This window comes from Hyposmocoma kahamanoa, unplaced genomic scaffold (genome assembly GCF_003589595.1).
Source record: "Hyposmocoma kahamanoa isolate Upper Pololo Valley unplaced genomic scaffold, ASM358959v1 84, whole genome shotgun sequence".
Lineage (NCBI taxonomy): Eukaryota > Metazoa > Arthropoda > Insecta > Lepidoptera > Cosmopterigidae > Hyposmocoma > Hyposmocoma kahamanoa.
Genome location: NW_020654229.1, coordinates 2,065,332 through 2,087,671, shown reverse-complemented (window position 1 = coordinate 2,087,671; position 22,340 = coordinate 2,065,332). Strand labels below are relative to the sequence as shown.

The window sequence follows — 22,340 nt, the reverse complement described above, 5'->3', positions numbered from 1 at the left end:
TAGTACAATTAATACAGAATATATTTGGAATATACGGAGACGTACACACAGGTCAGTTGTTGACGCTGTACTATTTCGGCTTACTAATTTGTGATTTCAGCGCAAACGAGAGTTGATATTTAAAAGTGATATAAGGCCCATTCGCCTGGTGAGTTGCAACGGATGGATGGCCCTTATTCCGTCTCTATTCCTGGTTATATACTCGATGTTGCTATGTAATCGCAGTGGAGTCTCAAAGGAATTACAATGATCAGTGGTTAGAACTCAGATACGAATTGTTAATCTGGTTTAACTTCTTGATGTGGGTGATTTAAATCACATATTTACCTTCACCTGGTCACAGTGAATCCTAGCTCCACTCTTCCCTTTTACCATGAAATATTATTTTCCCTATCTATATTAAATTAAACTTACTTTTTTTTAAAAAAAGTAATTCGATGTAAGGGTGAGGCCAGACGAGCGTAATTTTGTTACTTGTGAGTTGCGTTTTTTGAGTAGTTTGCGCTCGACCGAAATTCCGTTGGAGCGCCAGACGAACGTAGTTTATTCAGTTGCTTTTTAAGCTTTTATACCAAAGTGACCCCTTTCGCTCACCTCTACCTCCACTCGCGCCAGCTCGTCTCACGATGCGACCAAAAGTCAGTCGTTATTACGCCCGTGAGTCGGCAGATAACTCATTGTGCGTCGTCGTGAGAAACAAACTGTACTTTTATATGAAACCGAATGCAGCGTAAACTACGCAACTTAAGCTACGCGACTCACAACCAACAAAATTACGCTCGTCTGGCCTCACACTAATGGTGCTCTCGAGGAGCCAATAAAAAACACAAAAAGAAAACACCCCAAATAACATTATATCGTGTCACGGATCAAACGTAAGCAAAGTATTTATGCCTTATTCCCCCACGCTTTTACAATGCGGGTTGTGAGGAATTACATGTTAGACCAATTGAAAAAAAAATACACGGTAATATTACGAATTTACTGAATTCAATTATATCGCGGCAACATCGAACAACTATACAGTATACGTTATTTAAGGAAACTATAGTAATTGAAAAAATGGCTTTTATATAACTTTCATTTTTTTTTATTTGTTTTAACAAATACACTATAAATATTGGAACTTGAAATTAAAAAGTACTTATTTGGATTTATTTAGGTCTAGTTTTAAAGATAAAATTCTCTTTTTTTCCCATTTTTGAAATGATAAATGAAATTGGAAATGTAACTATTTTTTTCGCGTCTAAATTACCGATACATGATATAGGTAGTCCAATCCTTGATAATGGAATCTAACAGGGTTATTTTTTAAATACGTAACAACCTTGCAAGAGTTAAATCATAAACTGTGGTCAAAATTGAGGGACTTAATTTATCTAAAGTATCAACGTTTTCTTAGTATGGACATACCCATTTCGTCATCATCTCAAATATTTTTTTTACTGTTTATTTTCGACACATCCCAAAATATGTTTTTTTTTTTTAATTAAATGGACTTGCTCCTGACCACTACCTAGCTCTGGAGCAAAGATAGGATCTACAATGGAACGAGCTCGCCCATAAGATGCCTAGTCGCACCTTGAAGATACTCGGGTTGTATGTGCTCGGAAACACGGTCGCAGGCAGGGAATTCATTCCTGGGCTGTGCGCATAATAAAAGATGATGAAATGCGCTTAGTTTATATTATATATTATTCGCCTGAAGGGCATATCGACCACGTAAGAATGACTTGATAGGTTGTCTCATGTTTATTTCTTAAATTGCTAAAGTATTTAAATGCGTAAGTACCTATTACACAACTACAATATTATTTTTTGAGACAGTAATTTGTACTTAATAGGAAATAATAGTTTGTCGCCAATGTACCTATCCAAATTTGAACAAATAATACGAATATTCAAATAGAATCAGCTCCGAGAAGTCCCGAGATTTGTAGAAGGAATTGTCCACGTTGTTCTTTAGTTCAGCTAATCATTGATCATAAGCAACAAATGTTGCAATACTTTTGACAAAATATAATAAATTTACCAAAATAAAACTTTCAAGTTTTTTTGTCCTATTTGACACAGTTCAAGCGTGCAAACGTCATTTACGACGACTCCCAACCCCGTCCTGCATTTTGTACGTAAAGTTGTCACCTTTTTCAGTTTTAGAGCGATCTTAAAGTAAAATGTGAAAAAATTATTAAAACTTATTTTAAGTAAAAATAAGTGGAACACAAGTCTTTGTTTATGACGTTAGTGATATAGTGCTGGGAGGTTATATTTTAAAAATAACCCTTTTGTAATAAACGCGAAATATTGGTTTATTTAAAAAAAAAAACAAACGTACACGACTTAGCTCCGAAAAAAAGTTGAAAAAAGAAATTGAACATAAAAAAATTATAATACTGAAACTTTAAATTAAGGAGTACTTATTTGGAATTGTTTAAACCTAGTCTAAATTTTATAAAATATATTTTTTTTGTTAGGGAATTTCCAGACCAATATTGTAATACTAACAGGTGAATTTTTGAAATGATGAAAAAAGTTAACTGTTGCTGTAATCAGTAGGTGCGTTGAATAAGACCAATTTGATAGAGTTTACAGGCACTGATATTTGACCAGACACGTGACAACACAAATGAATACTAGGAACCACGTTTGCATTTAACAAATTTTTATGTTTGACGAATATTAGAAAATAATCAACATATATATTTTTAAACATGTAACATAATGCTTTTTTAAACATATTATATTTTAAATCACTGTATTAATTTAAAAAAAAAAAAATTATTGTGACAATTATTTATATATTTAGCAGTGATCATTATATGTGGTATGACATGTTCAATAATTATCAAAATCCTTGGATAAATAAAAAGTTAAAAATACTTTCCTAGTCCAGAACTGCTTTCAACATAAAAGTGCTTAATCCTGCAGTGTGACGAAGTAACGAAAATAACACACAAGTGTTACTCTAGTGTAAACACAATAGTGTTTTCCTTTGTGTAATAAATTTCTTGAGGTGTGTACAACGAACATCTTAAACATAAAAGTGTTTACTCTAAAGAATGACAAGAGTGGTTATCCTTTTATAATAATATCTCTGTTGAATCGTAGCCAAGCAACATCTTCAACACAAAAGTGTACTTTTGAAGAGTAGTGAAGGATAGTGCTCAACTCAACCGTGTTTATTCTTAGTAAAAATGTGTCCTTTAAAAATTATCAACACAAGTGTGTACTCTTGTAAACACTCTTTAAGATTGGCGTAGAAACACTTTCAACATAAGAGTGTTCACCTTTGTACAGTAACACTCTTGTTCAAGAGTAAAGACAGTTGTGTTCAAGATGTTCTTAAAATGTATGTAACATAGACCCTGGTGTTTTCTATCAAGCTGAAAAACAATAAATGTAATGTCTAGTCAGATATCAGTCCTTGAAAGTAGTCCGTAGGTAGGCGTTAATATACATTCAAAAAAATACGTGACGAATTATACATTTGAAAAAAAGTAAGGTTATTATACCTTTCGGGGCTAGAATACGCCAAAGTAGAAGTTGAATAAAATAACTTTTTTTTTTTTGGAAAAACTTAGAAACCAATATTGTTATTATGCCGTCCTTTTTTATTTGAATCTACAATTATTATATTCATATAAAAAATCGTCAATATTTGGGTCCATGATGCATTTTTTTTACTTTAGTTTAAGATATTTTAAATGTTAAAAGTTGTTAGTTACATAAATGTAATTTAGGCTCCTAGAAATACCGATGGGATGAGATGTATTTTTTCTACTCGAGTTACTCGAGTGGACTCAATTGCTGACTCGAGTTGACTCGACCCGGTGTCTGACAGAGTAACAGCGAGTCGCGAGTAGTGAGAGTAGACGTCTTTCCGAGTCGGGCACGATCGGTCGGGCGACCCCGACTGGCCCATCGCTACCTAGAAATAGTATAACATTGTTCTAAGTGTGGTAACACATTTGTTTCACATCATTGTCTTTAGCACCAATCGACTTGATTTACAATTTTGACAAACAAAAATTTGTTTATACAGTTCACTTCAGGACTTCATAGTCTATATTGTGTTGACACTTGAGATTAAGGGTGCCTTCACATTAGACGCTTATAAAAGCGCCACAGTGGCGCTGTAGCCACGCCACTACTAATTTTCATGCAATATTTAGAAGCGTAGCTACAGCGCCACTTTTGTAATCACAATTATACTACATAGGTCTAGGTAATTCGCTAAATGTAAACAAATCGTAATGTTGTATTTTATGAGGCCATTACCTGGTTACTTTTTGTAAACTTAAAATGAACTTGTTGAAAATATGTGATAATATTTTCAGGTTAATTTTAAACTACCCATATAAAATAGTACTAAATATATATAATATACAACATGTATCACAAATTTCGCACGCCTTTGAAAAGACGGTAGCTATGCGACCAAATTTAACAGTAATAATATGACGTATGAAAGACACTACTAAATATTGTATTTCACCGGTTAATCAAGTGATAGCTGAAATTTGTTTACTTTTAGTTAATTACAGAAGCCTTTACAGTGTAGTGAACTAAAAGTACTGAAGCGCCACAGTCACGCCACTGCGGTGCTTCTATAAGCGTCTAATTTGAAGTCGCCCTTAAATCCTGTGGCAAGATGACGTCCTCATTACTGTACATAATGCAATGTTGTCAAAGTTGTACGTCACGTCCATTAGTGTTGTATATTGTCGCTTAGGAAACAACACCGCTCTATAAAATATAAATTTACGTCATTAAAAGAAATTTAAAATTTAAGAAGCCCAATACAAAACCGTGTACTCCCGAAAGTTAATAAAGACACCATAATATTATGTGTAAGCCAATAAATGAATTTCTTAGGTTAGAAACAGCTTTTGTTTGACGCTCGGCCGCCTCGGATGCCTCGTGGAGAGGCGAAAGACGTGTCGGGTCTATTTTTTGGTGGTGGTGTCTGTGACTATAGTTGCGCTTGTGTTATTAATTTTATGCGGAGGGAGGGTGGGATAATTAACTGCATGAAACAATTTTCAATACAAGCGAAACTATTTTGCACGATTTAACCTTCACTGGATTCGCGGAGTAGCAAATTAATTTACTTACATTTTTGGACTTCCATCGATCGAACGTGTGGAACAAAAATAAATATTCATCTTATGACTAAGATCCCTGTACTAACTGGGAAAAGAGCTTTTTTTTTACAATATTAAGTGAACAGTGGATAATGGGCAGGATGGCAGCGCTCCTCAGGTTTTTGCGATTTAAATTGGCATGGTAACTGCTATGGACAGGCTTGTCACTTACCACCAGGCGCACGACTTGTTCGTCCCGTCACGTGGTATCATGAAAATAATAAGACAGACACACAGAAATACAGACAAAGGCTCTAAACTCTTTAAAAATTGCTGGAAATTACTTGAGCGGCGTTGTTTACTAAGCGACCCAAAGTAGGACACAGACTTTTCTAAACTCGCTTACAAGTTTGGTTAGAAGTCCAAGATAAAAAGAGTCACAAACGTATCTCTCAAAGTTACTTATAAAATCATTGGGACTTAAAGAAAAAAAAATCTAGGAAATAAGACTTAGGTAGTTTAATATAAAATCGCGCACCATGTCGTCAATGGATTTTTTTTTACTTCGTGCATTATTTTGAATTTAAATTGTGTAATAAGTAATAACACTTATTTCGAAATAAATAACAATTCATACGTACTATATTGAACTGCACCCACTTTTACTTTAACAACTTTTTAGTTCGACGATTTGCACGTCAACTTTTAGAAAGGCTTCTAAATCATAGAAGCAATGGCTAAGCTAAAAAAGCATGCAAATTTAACGTAGCTCGCATACTATAACCCCATCGTTACTGTTGGGGCGAAGCATGGGTTCAGTATTGCCATTTGAAAAAAAACAAGAATCGCCCCATACTTTTCATATCGTTACAATTGAATTCAAAATATTGACATTGAATTAATTTAAGAACGTGGAATATTAATTCATGTTTTTAAAAGTACATGTGACGTGACATTTATGCTAAGTTTAGAAAATTAATGTAGTCCAAGTTTTCTTTTTTTTACGATTATCAGTAACAATATTACACAGACACTATCGTGCGCGAAAGAACGTACAGGCTTTCCCGCGCTCAAATCTGTACACTCCTGATCACACGTGGTAGAGTGGCTGTGTAAAGGGGGCTATTGATTCGGCAGCTGCCGAAGAGGTTCTGAGTTTGGTATCCATTTAGGAAAGAAACTTTTCTAAATTGGTTCCAGACCTGATGTTTTCGAGTAGTGCCCCGGAGTTACGTTGCCGTGTGGTTGTCCAGCACATTATTATATATATTACACTATTGTTTCTCCGAGGGCCTAATAAATTTTTAATATCTAAAATGTGAGATGCGGTATTCACTGGTAATACCACAGTCGGCCGGGGTCAGGGATTCAGGTTCAAGAACCGGTGGACGAAACGTGCCGGATCAAAATGACACCCCACAGCATTATTATTATGGATATCTATTTCAGAAACTAGCTTCTCCCATGGCCTAAAAGTTATTATTATTGTTAATATCACTACTTTATGGAGAAATAAAAAGAAAAAATAAAGAGTTAATTTTGATATGCACAAGTTTATTCAATGTTTGATAACAATTATTGTTTAGAATAGTTAAAACTACGTTAGAGAATCTTTCGCTTTATTTAGCAAACTTAAAATATGTGTAACTTGGACTAAGTGTTAAAAATATTTGTCAATTGTCTATGTTTAGCTTAAAAACACTAATGGACATAACTTACAATTATTACGATACCGGGTTAGATCAGAGTTGTTAACTCACCAATGAAGACGAGGCAGTACCTAAAGTACTTGACTCTTGCCATATTCTTTTTGGACGAACAGAACAAAAAAAGGATAATCGCAAGGTTGGAAATAATTAAGATATATTACTTTGATAATTATCTAATAATTATCAAATAAATATCTGATATCCGTATCCATGAGTCATAGTTTTGTCTCTTTAATTGTTGACTAAAAATAACTTACAATAAGGGAACTAAATAATCACCAAGAAAAATATTTGTGAAAACGTTTTGGCTTGTAATTTTTTTGAGATTGACATTTGATACGTTTGGATACGTCTCTGATGCAAATACATACAAAATTAATTTTATAAATATCAGAACAATTACCAAGGTATATTTTTATCAAAATAAATTATCACGTCGAACCCTGAATTATCGATATTACGTGACAGTCTTTTTACTGACAAAATAGCAAGTTATGTCCATTCGTTCGTAAGGCGAAATGGTTTGAATGTTACTTATAAAATTATATAAATCTTTATGTTTCTCCTATATTCTATTCTGGCGAATTTATACACGCAAAAAAGTATTAAAATATCAATGGATGTGACTATTATTAATATTAAATATTAATTAAATGATTGTAGATTAGATTTAATTATACATCGACAAAAAATGTGAATTGCATGAGAAAATGATGGACCAAGCATTTTTAAAGTAGTTGCGGATTGGTGATGTTTGGAGTATTTGTGGGTTGTTCTATTTTTGACAGCACAATTTAGTAACGCTCTTACACTAAAATATCATTAAATAAGGTAGTGCTATTTTTGATAGCACAATTTAGTAACGCTCTTACACTAAAATATCATTAAATAAGGTAGTGCTACTTTTGACATCACAATTTAGTAACGCTCTTACACTAAATTGTCATTACATAACGTTGTGCTATTTTTAACAGTACAATTTAGTAACGTTCTTACATTAAAATGTCTCTACATAAGGTTGTGCTATTTTTGACAGTACAATTTATAAACGACTGAGCAATTTGAGGTATTTTGAGAATCGTCTTTGGATTTTAAAATGGGGACGCCATGCAATTCACATTTTTTTTACTTTTTTTAGATAATAATATACATGACAGTGTTAAATGTTGAATGCATGTATGTATGTTTTGATGTATTTCTAATACAATTATAAGTAATTAAATTTATTGTGTTATTTTTATGGTGGAAATTAATTGTCAAACAAAATGTTTCGCTGTTAATTTTTATATGCACGTACAGTGCATACCGTCCATTGACTTCCAATTATATGGACGTCGGGTCCGCGCTAAAAAGTGTCCGAACTTATAGGGCGTTAAAATCGTATACAGAGCGTCATTCACGCTTTAGTCTTCGTTTGTTCGACTGACAGCGAAGCAAGCAAAATTAGACAGTATTGCGATGACATTACAATTTGAAATTCAACGTTTTAGCTTTTTCATATTCCTTTACATGTCACTATGTTTAAATAGGTTGACTTGGGACATTTTTTTCGTGGTTTTTGTATTAGACCCGTCGTCCATTTATTTGTAAGCCAATGATACCGTCTTAGAATAACGGTTTTGAAAGGTGAGGGTGCAGAACGGTTTTCGTATAAGCTAGACAGCCAATATGAAGGTGATGAAACAAAAACACGACGTGCCGAAAATTACCCAACGTTTGTTACGAGAGTTTAACCAGAGAGTGATGATAAGGTTTGACAATTTTTTTCCACCCATTATAGAACACCTTTCGTGAAAATGCAACACAGACGGTCGTTTATTTTGTCTTTTATTTCTTTGTTTTAAAAAAAAATTTTTTACATAACTGAAATGTAATTATTACTTCAACGTCGGGCGTATATATTTTGCCTTTGCTATTTTTGTCTGTGCTGCCATTTTGGCGAATCATAAAAAGTCTAGATTTTTTTAGTTTTCTTTTTCTATCCACGACCGTCACCTATTAATGTGTTGCATTTTCTCTTTCTTTCCCGATTCCTGGATTTTCCTGCTGCGATCGTCCACATCGGATTACAACGACAATAAACATTTTCCTTTAAACACCACATACACAACAAAAAACTATATTTAATAAAATTGTTTAATGAAAACTACAAAAAAATTAATGTTGACTAAAAAAATTTTTGTTTACATAAAATTCAAATTATTTTACACCATCACCGAAAATTTATTATAATCATTATCGAAAAATCAAATTAAACTACAATATCAATGAGAATTACTCATAATTTTAACCATCAACGAAAATTACTCTATAATTAAAAAAACCTCAACGCATATTTAATAAAACGAAAACAGCTATATGTCGCCTACACCAATGCAAGAGCAGACTTTCATAGACGCCGATATCCTGGATCAAATCCGGGCTATCAATCCTGAGAACTTCGATGAGTTCGACGACTTCTATACTGGCACTACCATGAACTTTGACTAAAGTGAGTATTGACTATTCATTTTTTATTTCCGAAATAACATTTGTTCGAATTTTCATTACACCGAAAACCGAATTATAACAAAACCGTTGTTCTTTCAGGATATGTTGGATGTTTATCGCAAAGACACGATTAGGTTCGGTTAGGTTAAGTTAAGTTTAAAAGAAAATGTTTTCCTCTCTAAATTACTTTCGAGGTTATGAAAATTCGAGCAAACGCTATTTCTGGAAAGTGTCATTTCGGATTACTGATAGGTAACCTTTATTAGTAGTAGACTTTATGAATAATGGCGGATTCTTTGTTTTTTTTTTATTCTTCTATAGATAACTCGAATTAGAATGTTATAAAAGGCACGGGACGCATGCATCCCAATGTATTACATATAAAATAAATAATTGAATTCACAAAGTAAATTTAATAAAATATGGTTCACTTGCAAAGTTTTTTATATACTTGAAGTTTATGTTTTATTTATTTATTTATTATTAATTAAAAGTAAATACAAATAAAAACTTAACTTTAACGGTGTAGCAAAAACCAATTTAGGTTTGTCCGTACACCGGTGTTCACCGTCTAGGCTTTACAAATTAACAATTATATATTAACTAAATGTAAACATACTTAACAAAGAATTACTTGTAAACAAATGTATAAATAAAAATGGAATGTTACTAGTACTAAATAGAATACAATTAACAAATAAAAGAAAATTGTGGGTAAGCATGAAACTCATCAGCTTCACAGTGCATGATAGTAAATGTGTCCATGGGGCCGTAATACACGGATGGATTTTTTACACTAGTATTTTAATTTAATATGTGAAATGTACATTCAGTTTTTTAGAGCGTAAACACTTTTTTCCAAAATCCTTAGGGCGATAATGTAATGAAACAGCCCGTGGGCATAATTTAAAATATTACGGTCGACTTCACACGTCGACAGTGTTTACGAGCAAATGTGATGAAAAACGTCATACTATTCAATAAAATCATATTACAATACATTAATTATTTTCACCTCTCTGAGTGCGTGCTTAGGTTCCTTTTTCTTCGTAGTGAGCTCCTGGTGTTATGGTTAGATTTAGTAGGCTCTTAGAACGTAGGTATTTTAGTTTTGTATGAGAGTTATGTATCTGTTAATGTAGTAACTAGTAAGTAATATGTGGTACAGTCATTGACTTACAAATAAATGGACGACGGGTCTAATACAAAAACCACGAAAAAAAGTCCCAAGTCAACCTATTTAAACGTAGTGACATGTAAAGGAATATGAAAAAGCTTTTAAATTGTAATGTCATCGCAGTACTGTCTAATTTTGCTTGCTTCGCTGTCAGTCGAACAAACGAAGACTAAAGCGTGAATGACGCTCTGTATACGATTTTAACGCCCTATAAGTTCGGACACTTTTTAGCGCGGACTCGACGTTCATATAATTGTAAGTCAATGGGTACAGTGGAATAGTGAACACCCTTTTTTGAAGTATGTACGTGTTTGCAAAACAAATACCCAGTAGCACTTAAGTGTCTATGCTACTCCAAATAGCTTTTGTTGATTCCGCACAGCAGTGTTGAAGCAATCACTTTGGAAAAAATATTATAGTAAAATTCAGGATGCACACTGATCCACTACACGTTGTGAAAAGACCATTCCTAAAAATTATCACGATATAAAACAAACAAAAACTTATATGTATACTTTTAAACTTTCGCGTTGCATTATACTAACATTTGGAAATGGGAATAAATAATAATAACGCACACACTCGACATAGCCCCGCACTAGCGAAACCCTGTGTCGCGGGTGCCATGGACACACAAATTGACAATTACAATTACAAACTCACGAGACAAATAAATGTAGGCCATACAAATATTTTTCCGGCCCGGGAATCGAACCTGGGACATGGCAGTCCGGCATGGTAACAGTTCGGCCACGGAGGCAGAGACTAATAAACGCGTTTACATACGAATAGGTGTTGACCATGACCACGGCCAGTGCGTGCAACCTTTCCGAAACGTCGGGAAACTAGGTAAGTGTGAAAAATACGTATGTAAACGCGTTTATTCCTGTTTCCAAATGTTAAACAAAAACTTACCTCGAAATTTTACAAGAAAACCGCTGTATTCTATAGGTGCTTTACGTTTCGCACTGCTAATAGAAAAGTGTATTAACTCAAAATGTGAATTTATTCAGTATAGCTGAAAAACGAATTACTCAGTTCCCATGAAAGATTATTATAATTTATGTATAGGTTAAAATTATATTTAAAAATAATTCATATTTTTGAGTAAGGGCTGTTTTGTTCTAAACTAACGCACAAAATGTTTGTCTCATTCTGGGTTAAGTAGATGTATTTTAATGGTTTCTTACAATATTCTAATGACAATTTTATTGACATGTAGAGAAACAAATTTTACGTTCAGAAATGATGTAATCTTGAATTTCACATATTTTGAGTTACAACACTATTGTAATAGTAGTGCGACATACCAATGATTTTTTTTATATCAACTGAACTAAATAGAACATGTACACTAATGCGATATACATTTTTCGAATGGCGTTAATTTCGTTTTGTAAAAAAATAATTCTGAAAGAAACCCGGTGTCCTTGCCACTCGAACCTATCAAAGTGAACCGGGAAAAATTTGAATTCCAGCTGAGGTGAGGAGCTGAGCTTATAGACTCTTAATTCCATTGTTGTTGCTAATGGTGAAAACACGCCAGTTAATATTGAAATAAAAAATAAATATTGAAATAAAAAGTTAATATTGAAGTAAAAATTGGTATAGACATCTCAAGATTGTTCAGATTTAGTGAAGTATTTAAGTACTTCACTAAATGTGAATAATCTTGAGATGTCTTGAGATGTCTCAGTACAGAGTACTAAAAAGACCGACCTCAAAAGTACGTGGAATTACATATAACTACCAAATTTCATTGAAATTGGTTACCGGAAAGTGTGCAAACCCGGATTCATCCCCTAGTTCGCCACTATATGGGACTTGACACAAGAGATAATAAAAATCGGTTCTCACTACTCAAAGTATAATGAGAGAGAAAAACGCCTTGAATTGGAGAATAGCAAAATCAACCATTAAAATAATTGCTCCTTATAGTAAAATTTAGGCGCTATTTATAAAAATGAATCTTCATGCGTGAACAGCCACCTTTAGAGGTGGATGATTTTCTTCAGAATTAAATGGTGCCACTATGGAGGTACCCTCTTTCCAACAAAAAAAAAAGAATCATCAAAATCGGTTCACAAATACCGGAATTATAACATAACATACATACAAAAAAAATTCAGTGGAATTGAGAACCTCCTCCATATTTTTCGGTTAAAAATGATTTACACTTACTTCAAATACAAAATACGAGTACTTAGCTTAATTGCTTAGAATAATAACGCATAGAATGATAGTTTCATATCAAACGAACTGTCACAAGTGAGGCAAAAATCAAATTCATGTAGGCTAGTTTTAGTAGTAGGTTAATTTTCGGTTTTAGTGAATATTTATATAAAAATACAAGTTGAAACGCATTACTTTCTTGTGGAATGTGATGTTGGTATCTATTTTATGTTTGTCTGACGTATTTTTACACTCATTTACCGCACATTTCGTCATTTTAGCTGAAATTCTGGAGCTGTTCGCGGTGCAAGTTGACCTTGAACACTGAAGGCCCGCCCGCTCGTGTAGGCCCTTTGGGAGCGCTTCAATTTGCCTCACTTAGCGTGTGCGGACTAGGTTTCTATGCGTATTATTCTAAGCTTAATTGAATATTTTTAACAGAATAATTAGCTTCATATGAAATTGTAAAGTATATAGATTGTTTACATTTAGTTAAGTTTCTAAACAAATCGACTATAATGTGGGTGTGTGATACATTGTTGTTATTAATTTTTTTATTTATTTCACAGGTGACACGACAGGAGTTTTCCCAGATATCTTATAACTTGTACGTAGAGTAGTTTTTATTGGCTCCATATGTCCGTTTTGTTTGATTCTTGACATTATTCTAATAATATCTCACCCTAAGTGTAATAAGGCCACAATTGACAACTTCAAGAAAGAGGTTTGAAGGTTCTATGAACGAAATGAATGGATACATTTGTGTACTTTAAATAGAACAGTTTAAAAATTTAACATAACGACACTAGAAGTATCAATTAACGTAAGGGACATTTTGTCGAAAATGAGTTACATATATCATTGGATTCGGAAGTTCCCGCTCTATCGATTGGTATTATTAAAATTTAGGAATGCCTAGTGGTTTAAAATGTCCCATATATTAAAAAACATTAAAAAAAGATATTTGGTTGTGCTTTACGTTACGTCGAGCATTGTGTAAGCAGGAAGAGAAATAGGAAATTATACATAATTCTATTGCAAAGGATCCTTTACAATAGAATTAAAATATTCCAAAATATTAGTAACGTAAGGCGCAACTGAACATCTTTTTTTAATGTAAAAGACATGCTATATTTTGAACTACTGGGCATTCCAAAATCTTTCTTTTATATCATGAAAGAAGAGGGAATTCTAAGAAACTTTGCTCTAGACACAATTAAAATTGGTGCGGACAGTAAAAAGTTATAGACAGATTTAAAAAAAAAATCGTGTTTTGGCTCTCCTGAAAAACCGTGGTTTATCTCGCACATTAATTGATACTTCGGCCCCCGTAGCATGGCTACGCATGATAGTCGCTAAAATTAAAATAAGCGCGCTCTATTGGCTATCTAAATAAGATTTGATTGAGACAGACGATAACGCGCACTTATTCCAATTTTATCGCGCACGTTGCGACCATATTGCGTAGCCATGCTACGGGCGCTGGTATCGATAAGGTCAGGTGGAGTAAGAGTGATTACACATGACGAATTTGGCATCGATACAAACGCGCAAATTTGGAACGGTGTTGCGTTAAGCGGGGCGTTTTTTGCGCGTACATTGCGCGCAAACATTAAATAACGCACACATTCAACATAGCCCCGCACTAGGGAAACCCTGTGTCGCGGGTGCCATGGACACACACATAGACAACCACAAATTACACCCAAACTCACGAGAGAAATAAATGTAAGCCATACAAACATTTCTCCCGGCCCGGGAATCGAACCTGGGACCTCTGCGTGGCAGTCCGGCATGGTAACCGTTCGGCCACGGAGGCAGTTAAACATTGTTCTTATGATGGCGATGTTATGTTCAAAATCTGGTCAACGTTGATTCTGTTCGTAAAATACGTTAGATCCTAAGAAATTACGGTGATTGGTCCAGGAAAAAAAACAGTGTAATTATGGTATAATATACTTTGAAAAGTAACTTAACATAGTAATAATAACCTTTTGTGGGAGTGAATTACCTTACTTTATCCTGTACTGAAGTAAATATTAAAAAAAAACCATTTTAGTCCATAATTAACTTTTAACTAACTTACAAAGGATTACAATAATAATAAGAAAAAAAATTAAATCTAAACATTTACAAAATGATAAAACGAATACCTTAATAAAAATTAGTCTAAATCTGATCTTTTTTATAAAACAACAATTATCAAATACAATCTCTTAATTTTTATAAATGTTTTGATTTAATCTATTCAACATTTCCTCGCCAGGCTCAACATTAACGCACATTTGCCTATGCGTTTGGATAGACTGCTGCATCAAAAGATTTCCTTAAAGGGTTATTATTAATTTAACCGCAAAAATCCAGTTCCTGCAGATTCCGACCGTCGGTAGGTGGTAGATTTGTGCTGAGTACAGTGCATTTACCGTAATTACGGTGCACATGGCAACACTGGATACATCCAATACAATACACATTGTACGCGCAAACCAAACACGCTCCACTGAACACATCACCGCTGCGAATTTGTGACCTAAGCCTTATTAACTCAGAATCTAAAGAATTTAGCACTATAGTATCTCAGTCGATAAAACAGATAAACAAGTTTAGTTTAAACGATTTTAAAGAGATGTCGCTACTATGCTCCAAATCCAAAAGGCGGAAAAAACAGGTTTGACAATTGTGAAAAACAGTTGTTGCCGTATTATACTAAGGGTCAATTTCGTAAAACATTGTTCTGAATTGAACAATTTGAACATAAATTGTCTGTCAGTTTATAAATATAAAATTCACTTTAAGCGTTTTTTGTGTGTACTTTTCATCTTACTATTGACCTCTTCTGCTGCTTTTGAGCACGGAGCCAATACACAGTTATGTATTCTGCCCTTTTTGTCACAACTAACGCATTTACATTTTGGTAACTTTCGAGATTATATGAAGAGTCCAGGGAAAAAATGATCAAAGTCACTTGAGAATTTTAGGAAAAAAAAATTTTAATATGGAGAACTTTTAAATATTCGTGAAAGGACACGTGCAAATACTACATTAAATAAAGTCAATGCTGACTGAAATGTATGTAACGCTATGTAATCCATTTTAAATAAAAAACTATTTTTAACTTTTCCACCATTTAGTCGGAAGCATTGAGTAAAAGCTAATTTTTAAGGACATTGAACCTTATTAGGCCTTTTTCTGATTTAGGCAAAGTACGCTCAGCGTTTACCGAAACACCCCGTAGTACGCCGCCTCGATAAAGCTATTATATCCACATTTAGCTGTCAAATTCGAGTGATATACCGGTATTTTAAAATTTTATCACAATAGCGAACATGGTGAGCACATTTTTATGTCATCGTCAGCGCCGACGACCAATAAAAAAAAACTGCAAAATATTGACATATTGCCAAACATGGCTCACAGCTGATTTTAAAACATTTTATCAAAGTAAAAATTGAGCGCGACAAAGAAATAAGCTATATACGCAATTTGCTATCGTTGTCCTTGTTCTTCAAAATGTGTAACAATAGTAGATTACCAAATACGCGACTTAGATTAATGAACTGAATTAAATATTGTCACGCGGAGGTTTATCACACATATTCTGCCATGCTACGGCTACTGGATGTCGATATTAACTCAAAACGTATTCTATGTGACTTAGATCGTTATTTCCTTGGTCTCTTCATATATTTTTTGTCTACACTCATATGAACCCTCTATGATGTGTTCAAAAACTGCAAATTACGACCATCATAAATTGTTTTTGGTTTTGTTAAACAAATTTCTTATCTGTGAAAATGTTATTATTGCTTATTAATATCATCCCATTGACTTACAAATAAATGGACGACGGGTCTAATACAAAAACCACGAAAAAAATGTCCCAAGTTAACCTATTCGAAATTTAAATTGTAATGTCATCGCAGTATCGCGCTGTCAGTAGAACAAATGAAGACTAAAGCGGAGTGTCGCGCTCTGTATACGATTTTAGCGCCTTACAAGTGCGGACACTTTTTAGCGCGGACCCGACGTCCATATAATTGTAAGTCAATGTATCATCCAATTCGATTTAAATTTCGAACATCTCTGAAAAATAAGGCAATTTCATTCGACCTCAATTCTAACATCAGTCGAGATGAAGTTTTATTCGAAATGAAATGTCAATAGAAAACATTTTTGACAAATCTCACTCGTTACTTGATATCTTAGAGGATGGAAGATATCGAACGATATGATAGTTGGGGCCGATTCTAGTTTGTCAAGAATTAAAAATAAAAACTACGGTTGTGTGCCGTGAGAAAAGTTTTTATTTGCCGCCATTTCGCCATTCGTAACATGCGGTTCCTGAACACATCACAGAGAGCTTATAATATGTGTGTAGATAAAGCATTGTATGTAACTGTACATAATACATTAAAACACTCGTGTGATGTTTATAAACCCACACTCGTATTTTAATGAATTTTGTCATGTAACAGTCTCACAAACTACTATTTTTTCCTTTGAAAAATGTCAATAACACTGATTTTTCTGAACAGTCAATTTGAAACTAAATAAGATATAAAAAAAATTACTTATAGGGTTGTGGGTCTGGTTACGCTGATTCCATATAATATGTTAATAATTAAAAATATCGATAACGTTAGTTATGATTAGGAGGGCATAATAATTGTTCAAATGAAAATTCAGTCAGTTTATATAGGATACGCATAGTATTAGGCACAATTGTAAGAAAATGTTTTGTATATTACATTGTTTTAATATTGTTTTTACTATATATATTTTGTGCCATGATTTTTAACAATGGACGTAATTTTTATTATGAATCAATTAATATTCTTGTAATTATTGTATTTTGATTTAGTGTTATAAAATGAGAACGAAAAAATAATACAGCTACAAAATTTTATAAAAAAAAAGCTGCCGTGAGATTGCGTATTAACCTACTAAAGCCCAGTGTCCATTGTTGGCAATTCCAACAATAATGGTTAATTTGACATTTCTACGTACACGGATGAAGAAAAACAATGGAAGTGCCTTAAGACTCGATTGCTAAAATACAAAATATTTATTTCTCCTCACAAGGCTAAAGGACACATATTAATAATAAGGTACTTCGATTAGTTAGTTACATTTGTGGGAGACTGGAGCCTAAACTAGGTCTAGCCTGTATGATAGGTCTCCAGGCACCCACACCCCGCGTGTAGTACAACACATCGAGTGGATAATGGAGAGACAAGAGAGACTACATTAAATGTTATATTAACCTTGCAGCCAAGTCCAAACTCAATGGTACCACGAATTCGTTTATGGCAAACGGCCATTTTATCCGGAGCATATAATTAGATAAGATTATCATTTCCTGAGTTTAAAAACTACATTAAAATTTTAATTCAAAAGTCATATTACAAAATTGAAGACTATGTGACGTAGTTTCTAATATAAAGAATTAATGTCTGGACTGTTAATATAGTTTTAAATTTACCTTGTTGCGATATCGTCGAGTGTTCAATACCAAGGTATTGCGTACCTTATATTGCAAGTTACGACGTTTTCATTTTACATTGACATTTCAATCTATGTGCAGCCATCTAGCGGTTAATAGCTGAACAACGACGATTTTGAGATGATTATTTAGTTCTCCAAAACAGAAGCGATCATATTGCAGTGGTATAAGGTTTAATTTGGTTTCTCGTAAAATGATTGCAATAAAAAAATTATAAAACACAACATTTTAGATAAATCATGTTATAATTATTATAACATTCATTTCATGTTACAAACGTACCGATATTATTGTTTTTAAGTATTTAAAGTGTTATAGGCCACTATTAAGTATGACATTTTTAAATTTGATAACCCATTTTATAACACTACATTAAAATAACAAATTTTATTAAAATAAAATATTATATTTTAGAAAAGTGCCATTTTTTATAGTAATTTTAATATGTTGCAATATTTTTAATGAATACCTTATTTGAATTTACTTTTGACGATTACCTGAAACCTTTAGTGCCTATAAGAATAATTTTTAATCTTAAATATTAGTTATTAGAATATATTGTAAATTAAAATCGGAGTGACTTTTTGTTTATTTATCGACAAATTATAGTCAGATTTTAATTTGCGGATTGATGCTTCAGCTGTTTTAAGGGCGAATTCAAACTAGACGCTTATAGAAGCGCGGCAGCCACGCGTACCATTTACTTCACTAACTGTGACTTCTGAATATGGTATCGTCGATATTTTGTAGAATTGTGAATTAATTGTTGTATGTATGGGAATTAATTGTAGAAAGAGCCATTTCGAAAAATTTTTCAATGAGCATGTTTTAGTTTTTCATAACTATTATATAAACGGGACGTAAATATTTTAAAACGTCGTTCAAACCTAAAACACGCTTCGCATTGTCTACAAAACACCGAGGGTATAATAATTAGCAACTGAAGCGCTTCTATAAGCGTCTATTTTGAATGCGCCCTAATGAGAATTCCTCACATAGAAAACGACGCGTTTTTTCTGATGCTCATATGTCGCGGCAAATACATGACATTGTGTTTAAATAAAAAAGTCACTTCATATAATTAGTAATGTAATGTATAAAACCTTTGTGCTTTGCTTATTGCATTTATTGTTCATTTTAAATATTAAAAATGTGTCTTTTTAAATGTGTCTTCGCAGGAATGTTCAGTCGTCAATTATAGAATAGAAATATTATATAATTTTGAATAGTGATAAAGCCGGTATTGTGATAAAATATTTGCGCGAATATTTAGTAAAACCTATAATGAATTCCAGAACTAAATGTATGAATAATTACCGCTTTGCCAGACGAAAAATTTTTAAATTTTACGACAAAGTATATAAAAGCGAATTGGGAATTAAATACGTATTAAAAAAACACGTGAAAATTCGCGAATTATTACCGCTTTGCCAGACGAAAAATTGGCAAGAAATTACGATGAAGTTAACGTACCGCGAATTCTAAAACAAAACGTATGGAAAATTCGCGCAATAATTACCGCTTTGCCAAACAATTTTGCCCCGCATCCCAAAGCGTGGGTGGCCTTATAAATCTAAGGTTATTAAAGTTAGTGACTGGTTTTATGAAAAAAAAACATAATAGTGACCAAATGTGGCTTTATAACGCATAATTTGTTGTAAAAATTAAAACTAACGATTTTGGTGCACGTAAAGCATACGGAAGTCGAAATTTGGATATATAAGGCCTTAATTTATTAGTTGACATCCTTTTACGGCGTCGGTCAGCACCTGAACATTTGAGTTAATCACGTATGAATGTTTATGAATGAACAACATCGATACGATGATGGCATTTACTATGTTATTGCGATTCAGAACTTGATGCTGTCTGCGGTATCAGAAGCCGCCATTAAATAGTGGGCTTTACACTGACACTCTATCGCGCGTCATACAGCAATCCGCCAAGATTGACCGCGCGTGTAAAGACGTTGATAAAAGGCACTCCAACACGCGCCAGTTTCACGAGGTCTATCCTGCGCTATTAGCCTTTACACGCTTTCGCTTTGCGCGCGAAAGAACGTTAGCTTAAAAAATTCAAACAGGTAATCGCGCGCGATTGCGCGTTCAGGCTTTCCCGCTCGCAATCCTGTACGCTCCTGATCGCGCGTGATAGATTGGCTGTGTAAAGGGAACTAATGTCTGTTGACCCTTTGAAAATCCACCCCATAAAGTCCATTGCCATTGATTAAATTCCTTCTTATCGCATCAATGATTTACGTAATACTATAGTGGCCCAAAACTCAGCCACGCCGACCGCGTCACTAGCAGCCGCCATTAAATCCACAAGTGTGCAGGTGTTAGGGCATGCAGGGCACGATATGAGGTGGACCATCGTTTGAGTCGCACCGCACAATCAGTCCAGGTTAGAATCATCCGAAAATCCCCACCTGCACGACAATTCGTGCCCAGGAGGACGACTCCCAGAGGCGGGAGACACGTAGATTGTACTCTTTCGCGCCAAAGGTTGCACCTCGCCTGAGCTGGCTCAATACTCAGAGGATCGACACATTTGACAAAACTTTTCCGGTTCCTCAGTCACTGTTCACGCCTTATTTGATTTAAACATTTGGGACTTAATCGCGTATATTGTCCATGGTCACGTAGGAACTGAAGAGGCTGGTGTCAACATCTTCTAGCAACTACTTAGAAAACTCGGGTTTTTAGTTCCGATTTTTTAAAATCAAATAATGACTTCCATATCAAATACGGACATTCATGTTCACGTGTATGCCACTCTTTCACACCAAAGGTTGCATCTCACGGGCACATGGGACTTTTCAAGCGTGACAAACGCAGTGGCAGTGCCCAGAACACCTGATTCTGATATTTATCAAAAGGATGTCAGCTAATAAATTACAATATTATGTAATTGTTACAAGTTCACAAAGTTACTAGTTGCACATTATGACAGGTGTAGGTAGGCTACGTCTGTGCAGTTTCAGCGTCCGGTTGCCGAAAATCGAGAATCAAAATTGCGCAGACGCAACGTTCAAGAGGTGCTTTTCCACCGGCGAGACGGGAATTGAAATCTGGCCAGTCTATTTCTACCAAAAATTGCCATTAATAGCTATAACAAACTCGCGGTTTTTATTAATGTAAATGTGATGGTATATAGAGGATATATGGTAACGGAAAAGAATCAGATGAGGCCATCTTTTTTAAATCTCAGATCGTGTGCTGTTGAAATTACAGGCACATGGGACGTGTCAACTTATGTTTCAGGGTGACGGGCGCAGTGGTAGTGCCCCTCAGATCTTTGCAATTTAAAGCACTGAGTGGCACTGTTACTGTTATGGACGGACGTGTCGCTTGCCACCAGGCGCACGACTTGTTCGTCCCGTCACTAGATGTTATAGAAAAAATGCAGTTGAATAATCTCACGATTCATATTAATAACTATCGATAAAAGAAATCGTGTTTACGTTGCAGAGTATTTCATAAGTACTTTATGCAGGCAACAATATGATTCAATATTACATCAACAAATATTTCAATTCTAACCTCGCCCGTCCTCGTCAATCCAAACCATTTCCACCGAAAGATGCGCTAGGAGAGAATTCAAATTTTGCTATACAAATTTCAAGTCTCGTCTCGCCTCGTTGGTGGAAAAGCACCTTAACCAAAGAAACTTAACATCGGTTTGTTATTTTGTCATTGCGAAGAAATCTGACCTAAAACTTGTGAAGCTGTAACAGACTGTAAAGGACTTTGTGATAGGATGTGGCCTTAACGAGATTTTAGAGTGTTTTTTAAAGAATTTACGGCTTAAAACTCCAATTAAATTGACATTCTGAAGACAGGGAACGTTGTGATTGTTGAATAAAGATTGAATATAAAATAATTGAGATGAAATAAATACTGTAACTTTGGCCACAAGTCGCAACATAACATTGCGCGCATACGCGCAATTTGTGGCCTTAAGTATATTTAAATTCTTTTAATTCTTTAAATTTAATATAAAATAATGTTGTCACTGTTTAGTCATCAGATGTGTAAAAAATACCGTTATTACTGGCAAAAATGAATGTGGGTAGAGAGGCCTGTTCCCGAAAAACCGAAATAAAAGCGGGGCTAAATGACAAATGGTCAATTATCCGTTTTAAGTAGCATAAGATAGAGCACAAAATTGTCTTTTAAAACCAGTTAAAATTAGTTAACGTTATC

At 34.1% G+C, this 22,340-nt stretch overlaps 1 protein-coding gene across 2 annotated transcripts in view; it reads left to right on the top strand.

Moving 5' to 3' along the window:
- Nucleotides 1–13,635, top strand: part of LOC113234572 (signal transducer and activator of transcription 5B) — a 59,583-nt gene extending 45,948 nt beyond the window's left edge. For both annotated transcript variants that reach the window (XM_026469921.1, XM_026469922.1), the window contains 2 exons: nt 9,148–9,284; nt 13,202–13,635. In XM_026469921.1, the coding sequence (XP_026325706.1) occupies nt 9,148–9,283 (136 nt within the window). In that variant the 3' untranslated portion in view covers nt 9,284; nt 13,202–13,635. The remainder of the gene's footprint in view (nt 1–9,147; nt 9,285–13,201) is intronic.
- Nucleotides 13,636–22,340: the final 8,705 nt, after the last annotated feature.